The sequence below is a fragment of the Macaca nemestrina genome, chromosome 9 (genome assembly GCF_043159975.1).
Source record: "Macaca nemestrina isolate mMacNem1 chromosome 9, mMacNem.hap1, whole genome shotgun sequence".
Lineage (NCBI taxonomy): Eukaryota > Metazoa > Chordata > Mammalia > Primates > Cercopithecidae > Macaca > Macaca nemestrina.
This window is the reverse complement of record NC_092133.1, coordinates 84,225,103-84,233,617: the sequence shown is the minus strand read 5'-3', so window position 1 is coordinate 84,233,617 and position 8,515 is coordinate 84,225,103. Positions and strand designations below refer to the sequence as shown.

The following is an 8,515-nucleotide window of genomic DNA, read 5'->3' as shown; positions in this document are numbered from 1 at the left end:
TTTGTATCAGGTTAAACAAAAAAGATACAAAACAATCCTTAAATATGACATATAAGTACCTATATGGACACACTACGATCTCAATCATTTTTTTAAAAAACAGACATATGTATATGACTATGCATATGAAAACTTTTAAAATGACTCCCCAAAATGTAAACAGTGATTATGTTTGAGTGGCGGAACTCCTGATAATTTCCTTTAATTTTATTTTTGTATATATTATATATCTTTCATAATGAATATGATTAATTTTGTAATGGGAAAAAAAAAAGGCCACATCAATACTTTAATAAAGAAAGGATAGCATTAGGCAGGGTTTTAGCACTCAGCGAGGATGTGATAAAGTTTTGCATCTTCCGAGGATTCCCAGTCAGTCTTTGTGGTATGAGTCTCTAATTCCAGCCATGATCCTCCTCTGTAAGATGGGTTCCTCCTGCAATGGGTGGCAGAGGGTCCACTTGCTGGCTACAGATGCCCCCCCACACCTACCCCCCACCACCCCCAGGAGCTAGAGATACTGAAAGGTGCTGGCTTTCATTGGGGGCAGTTTCTACACTCATAAGCAGCCATCAGAAATGATATCTAGGCCAGGCAGTGGCTCATGCCTGTAATCCCAGCATTTTGGAAGGCAGAGCAGGGCGGATCACCTGAGGTCAGGAGTTCGAGACCAGCCTGGCCAATATAGTGAAACCCCGTCTCTACTAAAAATACAAAAAGAAAAAAAAATTAGCTGGGTGTGGTGGCAGGCACCTGTAATCCCAGTTACATGGGAGGCTGAGGCAGGAGAATTGCTTGAATCCAGGAAGTGGAAGTTGCAGTGAGCCAAGATCACGCCATTGCACTCCAGCCTGGGCAGCATGAGTGAAACTCCGTCTCAAAACAAAAAAAGAAAGAAAGAAAAAGAAAAAGATATCCAGCAAGATGAAAAACTATTGGTGATACAGTTTTAAGTGAAATAGACCAGAATACAAAAAGCCATGATCACTATGAACATATCTTTGCAAACTATGCACATGGCAAAAATTTACCAAAAGAATGAAAAAGCCTCACAAAAAATATGACTACATGCAGCCAGAGGTGAGACAGACAACCAAAACCGAATGCACCTTTTCAGCAATAACAATTTTAGAGACATTCCCGGAACTAGCATGGGTGTCTACAGTTGCTTACCCAGTGACTCTAGGCTCCAGGGCAACCTGTTTCTTAGAGCAGAGCTTCTCAAACTTTAATGTGCACACAATTAAGGGATTGTGTGATAAAACGTGGATTTGGATTCAATTGAGCTGGGCTGGCAACAAGGACTCTGCGTTATCTACAGGCTCCAGGTGATACTGGGGCACAGAACACACTCATTGAGGCTTCTACCCACTATCCCAATTCTTAGCACCAAGCACCTTCCCCAGATGCCTGGCCTGGCCCTCCATCCTCAAACATGTCTGCACCTGAAGTTATCTGTGTCCCCAGTATCTTGGCACCATCAAGACTAATAATGAGAAGCAACTTTAGGCACTTGCGCAGGGTCCAGGGGGGCCTGAGGCCCCCAATTCCTTGGGAAGTTTGGACAATGACATCTTTCTGGGGTGATGTGAAGACAAAAGTGACTCATCTTGGATGCTAATTTGCCATGTTGACTTCTGATTAGCCCCAGTCCCATGAATGCCTCCTGACTCCTACTTTATTTACTGTCCCGAGTGTAAGAATACGTACTCCTGCTTTTAGATCAAAGCAAGCTTGATGCTATTGTGCAAATTCTGGGCTATGATGCACATGGCATTCTTGCCTGCTCTGGTGCACTGCCTTTCATTGTCTTGCTGGAGCACGTATATCCATTTTCTATGGTATATAAGCCTTGGGTCCGTGAGTAACAGTGCAGAGATCTGCCTGTCTTGTGGCCACCCAAGACCACGCTTCTGCCTATAAGTTCCCTCAATAAAACACTCAATACCAACAAACTGGATTTGTTTGCCTCCTTCTTTGGTCTCTTGGCTCCTTTGGCATTTGGGGGTTGCTTTGTGCATGTGGCGTTTTCACAAAATAGATGGGTCCCGGAGCCTGGGCTTTGCTGGCAGGTGGTCACCTGGAGCAGCCAGCAGTAGATGGCACCACAGGACAAGCACAAGCTGTGTCCAAGAGAGTGGCCCAAGAAATCTGCCCAAAATCCAACACAAAAATGAACAAAGGAACTGAATGGGAGATGTGACCAAAAGAAGTGATAAGATAAACAGCTCCAGGAAGAGAGCTGCTGGCTCAAAGAGCACTTGTCTTGGGTGTCAGTTCACGGGTTCTTGGTCGGCGTGAGAGCCCTGTGCCAGACGCCCTGTGCAGAACCGATGCCGGCTTATGATGAGGCTCTTCCAGGGCTCCAGCACATGAATACCCTGCCCTGGGAGGCTATAGTAGGCCAGTCACTGTCCACTCTGCTGGAGGGTTGGTCTGAGCCAACAGAGCCGTGCAGAGACATCCCATCCAATGCAGCCCAGAAGCAGTCTTGACATTTCTTTCCCTGCAAGGACAGGCTGTCTGGTCCACACATAGATGAAGCCTTGGGCCTGGTTCAGCATCCAGAGGACTAGGCCAAAACCCCCAAGGTAAGATATTCACACCCATTGGAGCCCTTTCTCCTTTTTCCCTGGCTGGCTGGAGGAAGGGGACCCCTGCTTTTTTCAGCCAGTGCCCCATGAAGTTAGACTCCCAGGACTCCCTGCCCCTGATCCTACTGAAGGCCACTGGGATGCCCGGGATGCCCAATACCCTGAGGAAGCTTTGAAAGATTCGTGGCACATTATCTGGGGCAAGTCAGCTCAGTGGTCAGAGCACGGAGTGAAGGAAGCTGCAGCCACGGCCTTGAGTTCTGGAGGCCTCTGTAGTGGGTCAACAGTGGGGAAAGCCACAGAGTCTCAGTCCAGCTGCTGTATCACATGAGGTCCTTGGAGGCAAGGAAGGGCAGGCAGGAGACTGTGGCTGCAGCAGCCTGAGCCCTGGCCCCTTCCCATGCTGGACTCCTATCCAGCACCAAACATTCAGCAGTGAGTGGCACCTTTACCATCAACCCACCACGGAAAACTTCCCTGGAGCTCTCTCCTTGTGCCAGGGCCTGTCCATGGCATGGAAGACACAAGCCCCATGATGATATATGGATTTCACCTGCAGGGCGCTCGCCATCTCATCGAGGAGAGGAACTTGCAGGCTGATTTCCATGTAAGGCGGAAGACACAGTGATAGAGAAAAGGGATGGAGTAGGAAGTAAGTCCTGGAATTCCTGCTGCAGAGGGCTGTGAACCAAGACTACTGGATCTATTCTCTTCAGCTGGATGCACTAATGATATAACAGTAATCCCACTGCTTTGCATTCACGGAATTCTTTACTTCTGAAGCGCCTCCATACGCCATCTCTCACAGAGGTGAGGAGTTGACCAAGGTCTGGAGCTCTGACTCCAAGCGCTCCTTCCCTCACCCTACAGTGACCCCGTGATCTCACTGATGGAGGTGAAATCCCTGGGTTCCCAGGCCAGGCATCTGTTGCTGTGTCACCAGAATGAACCCTGCCTGCTGCCAGCAGACATCTCCGGCTCTGGCATCTTTCAGCTCAAGCTGCAAGGCTTACTGTGACCTCTGCACTCAGAATTCTCCCAGGAACAAACAGCTGAAGTATCAGAATGCCAGTTTTCACGATGCAAACGGATGCAAAAACGGCTCTTGCCAGCCTCTCTGGGCCCCAGAAAGCCAGGAATGCTGGGGTGCCACCCCAGCTTGCAGTGTGCCCACTTCGCTAAGTGAAAGAGCCTGGCAAGGGACATGGCAGGGAGAAGCCCTAGACCTGATTAAATGGGATTGGACCTGCCATTTAGCCTCAGGGACACTTTGGAGACTTCCGTGTGTACTGTGGACAGGGGTAGATGCTCCAACTCCTCCAGGGGGGGACTCTGCTGGCAAGTCAGCACCAGGGCCTTGATCTCCTTCTTGAAGTTGGTGTTGAGAAAGCCGTAGATGAATGGGTTGACACAGGTGGAGGCCATGGCAAGCAAGTGGCACACCAAGAAGATGAGGTTCCCATGGCAGATGGGGATGGCCTCATGGTGCCAGTCCTCCAGGCTGTTGAACACATGCAGAGGCAGCCAGAGCACAGCGAAGGCCACCACCATCGCCACCAGCACCACATTGACCTGCTTCATCTGCCCAGCTCGCAAGCTGTAGGTGCCCTTGTGGAACACACGCCCCTGCCTCTGCAGGCGCCGGTAGATGCGTGCATAACAGACCAGGATGAAGCCCAGTGGGAGGCAGTACTGGAAGAGGAGGAGGAAGGTGGTATAGATGGTGCGGTGGTGAGCCAGTGGCCAGGACTCAGTACAGACCACCTTATCCGCCAGGAACTCCAGAGCCTTGGAGTGGTTCTTGTGGAAGACATTCTCCAGGATGCTATTGGCCAGGAAGGGCAGGGAGAGGACACAGGCAATGACCCAGATGAGCACAATCCCCAGGTAAGCCTGAGAGATGCTGGGCTTCCAGCCTGTTGGGTTGATGATGAGCTGATGCCTCTCCAGGGCCACAAGGACGAGCGAGAGGATGGAGACCGTCACCGACACACACTGGATGAAGGCCGACATCTTGCAGAGGGTCTCTCCGAAGATCCAGTAATCCATGATGGTATAGATGGCGGTCAGCGGCTGGCAGAGGAGGCACATGAGGAAGTCAGAGAAGGCCAGGTTGGTGATAAGCAGGTTGGTCACATTGGTTTTTTCCTTCTGCCTCACAGTTACACACATCAGGCAGAGGTTACCCAGGACCCCCACGACAGTCTCAATGCTGTAGGAAGTGACGATGAAGACCATCATGTCCACAGAATCCTGGCAAGGGTCAGAGAAGTTGTATGGGATGCCCAGGGGCTTGCTTCTGTTTTCACCCTGTAGGGATTTTGGCAGCTGCAAGGCCAGGAGGTGAGAGGTGTTCATGGTGGATGTGAAAAGATTCCAGGACACTCGAACTAAGTGATACACTTCAGGGATGATGCCTGCAAGGCAAACAGACAAACAATACTCAGGGATCAAGCCCAGGGTAGAATCCAGGGAGGAGCAGGGCCGGGTAGAAAGGCTCTCAGCTGCTTCCATCCCAAGGCTGGTACCTGGAGGGGCTATTACCTAAGGCTCATGGTAAGACACTGGCATCCAATGATTTCTACCCTGTTAGAAGCACTTGTTGCATGCTGGCTACTGTGCTCAGTGCTTTCGTCTATTAGCTAGTTTATTCCTAGTTTATCAATCCATTTCATAGATGAGGAATCTAAGACCCCGAGATGGAAAGCAACTTGCCCATAGTCACACAGTTTATTAGTAACAGGGCCCCGTTACAAACTCAGGTCGTCTAATGCCAGAACTTGTTCTACCAATTCCCTCTGGCCTCAGGATCTGAGGCTGTTCTGATGATGAAGAAGTTGGAGTGCTGTATGCAGAGTTCAGTGAAGGAATTGTTCAGGGAGGATGGGTAGAATGCCCCTTGTCACATTTTATCTGAATGGAGACAGCAATAAATGCCACTCTGCACAGGATTGCTTGTGTCCTTCCACGGCACCCCATTCCCTTCAACGTAGAGCTAAAGCCTCGAGGATCCACACTCAGTGCACCCGCCTGGTCTCAGCCCCTCCCTGCCCTGCCAGCCTTGTTTTTTAAGGGATACCTGGCAAAGTTGAAGACTGCCCGGTATGAAAAGCTGGCTCATCAGCACACCAGCTTCCTTCTACCACCCACTATGTGCACACACATACCTGGCCAAAGTCACAGGTGCCCAGTGTCCTCCCCAGAACCCACTCCATGACTATGTTCAAGTCACCTGATGCGGTGTGCAGCTCACAAGCACACCAGACTGTTCCACATCTCTATGCCCTGGTACAGGCTGTCCCTTCCTCGAGACCTCCTCAGCACAACGGACCCCCTGCCAAGACTGGGTTGGAATTTAGACTCCAGAGTTCCCCTGTGGTAGTGCCAATGATGGATGTTTTGCATGGGAAGCACCATACCACTACATACATCATTGTGACTCACCTCTCAGATTCTCTAGTCATTATTAATCCCACAGGGTTGCAGTTCTCAACCTTCAGTAAACATCAGAATCATTCTAGAAGCATGTTGAAAGTGCAGATCCCAGGGCCATTCCACCAGGAGATGTAGTTAAGTGAGTCCAGGATGGGGGCCAGGAATCTGTATTTAACAAGTAGACTATGTGATTCTGACACACATGGCCCTTAGACCCCATCTTGTAAAACACTATTTATAGCAGAAAACCCTATTTGAGATATTCTTTAAGTCTCATATAATGGCCATATGTATTTTTGAACATACATATTTTCTTCATGATCGATTGGTACGTTAGGGCAGTTTTTGCAGAGTACAAGGCCAAAATCAACCAGAGTTCAGTAAATTCTGTTTGTCGGCTGTCATGAATGTCACTCACTGTGCATTTGATCTACTTATAATGATGAGTCTCTGAGGTCCGGAGTTCAATACCTGGCTTGCCAACATGGTGAAACCCCATCTCCATTGAAAATACTAAAATTAGCCAAGTGTGATGGCACATGCCTGTAGTCCTAGCTACATGGGAGGCTGAAGCAGGAGAATCACTCGAACCTGGGAGGCGGAGGTTGCAGTCAGCAGAGAGTGTACCACTGTACTCCAGCCTGGGCAACAGAGTAAGACTCTGTCTCAAAAAAAAAAAAAAAAAAAAAAAAAAAAAAAGATGAGTCTCATTTGGTCATTTAAAAGATCAAGCTGTGAATTCACCTGATAGTTTACAGTCTGGTTATTTAGGAACCAGATCTCAAAGGCAGGAAGATTTTTCTGGCACTATGGTCTTCTGGCAAAAAGGGCCATTTGGGGCTGAACATGACAAAATAAACTATTCTAGAGGCAAACACAAGGCCCAATATAAGATAAAGAGCAGCCCCAGCTGCATGAACCTGTGGCAGAGGCACTGCACTCAGAAGCAGCAAATGGGCCAGAACCCAAGGCTCTGGGTGACCATCAGCAGGGCTCGGCCAGGAGTGTGGAGAAACACCATTCATCCTAAACTGACCACCTACAGCAGGATCAGAGTGGAAGGACTGGGCTGGGAGGGCTCCAGAAAATGCTCACTGCTTCATTCACCCACTCAATAAGTGTGTGTCAAGCCCTGGGCTAGAAACAAGGGCTGCAAAGATGTCTTATACAGCCATGGCCCTCCCAGAACAGAGGGGCTGACCAGCACAGAGGGGCTGACCAGCACAAATGCAGATAGAACTCACTGCATTGCCAACACCAATATGAAAGAGAGGCCTGTGAGTTGAGAGATCAGAGAAGGAGCAGGGAGATGGGAGAAGAGGTGGCAATGGTACAGGGCTCGACGGCTGAAGAGGAGTCAACCAGCCAAAGGGACAGGGAGAGGAGGGAACTCGAGGTGCAAGGAACAGCATATGCAAAGGCACAGAGGCAGGAAGGAACAGAGCCTGCTGGGAAAAGTAAGCAGAATAACAGGCTCCAGGGTGGCAGATGATGAAGTTGGAGTGGTGGGCCAGACCAGCAAGGCCAGGTCCATTCCAGTAAGATCACTTGGATATAGAAAATGGATTGGAGGAGAGGGCCAAGACAGGAGGAGGAGGAGCACTGAAAAGGTGGTGTTGGGCATCTGCCTGGTACTGCTGGGCTTAGGGTACACTGACCAGTGAGGACCAGGGGACCTCAAGTCCCTCAGGCATACCCAAGGGGGTGGCGAGTGTAGGAGGGAGAGGGTGAATTATTACACAAGGTCAGTAAAATGGTGTCTCTGCATTTTGTCCCCAGGCAGCTCTCTAGATCAAAAACTAGAACCAGCTGCAAGCCCCAACAGGGACCCCCTGCAGCCTGCCTTCCCAGTCAATCAGAGGAAAACTAATGAATCATACACACAATGCTATCTCCCAGTGGGGTTAGAGTAGGGAAAGGCCCTTTGGTTTGTCTCCTGAAATCTCAGCAAAAGCTACTATATCCTAACGCCCATAGCGCCCAGACACCTCAGATGCACCCCTTACCTCCTTGGCTCGCAGCTTACAGGGTGAGGATGGGACAGCCCATGTCTCAGGTGAGGAGACTGAGGTCCACAGTGGGGACAGGATGCTCCCCAGATCCAGTGTGACGCTCTGCGCCCCGGGCCAAGGGCAGGCAGGGCGCCCGGCTTCCTGGAGAGTTCATATGCGGGCTCACTCGGCCCCGCCCCCGGCTGCACTCCTGTGCCCAGGAGGCATCAGACACGGTGCGGAGCCGCGCCTGCTTCACCTGCTCCTGCTGTGCCGATGCTGCCTGCCCGAGGAGCGGAGCGGCTGCCAGGTTCCCGCCTGCACCCGCCCAGCCTGCCCCTTGTGCCCGCCCACGAGAGCGCTCCAGCCGCCCGCTGGCCCTGGGACCCCAGCACCCTCCCTGGGGAGCCGCATCTTGAGCCTCCAAGGCCTGCCTGGAGCTGCAGCCCTGCCTGCGTGTGTCTCTCATGCCCACCTCAACCCTGCACACAGGCA

At 50.7% G+C, this 8,515-nt stretch overlaps 1 protein-coding gene across 2 annotated transcripts; it reads right to left on the bottom strand.

The window, feature by feature from the left end:
* Positions 1-200: 200 nt before the first annotated feature.
* LOC105486689 (neuropeptide Y receptor type 4-2) lies at positions 201-8,484 on the bottom strand. Of its 2 annotated transcripts, XM_011749700.2 has the most exons (3): positions 8,036-8,484; positions 6,039-6,194; positions 201-5,011 (listed from the first exon to the last, which is right to left on the bottom strand). In XM_011749700.2, exon 3 carries the CDS (start codon positions 4,950-4,952, stop codon positions 3,825-3,827), a length of 1,128 nt encoding a protein of 375 aa, XP_011748002.1. In that variant the 5' UTR covers positions 4,953-5,011; positions 6,039-6,194; positions 8,036-8,484; the 3' UTR covers positions 201-3,824. The 2 variants fall into 2 exon arrangements, with proteins under 2 accessions (XP_011748002.1, XP_011748007.1); XM_011749705.2 differs by lacking the exon at positions 6,039-6,194.
* Positions 8,485-8,515: the final 31 nt, after the last annotated feature.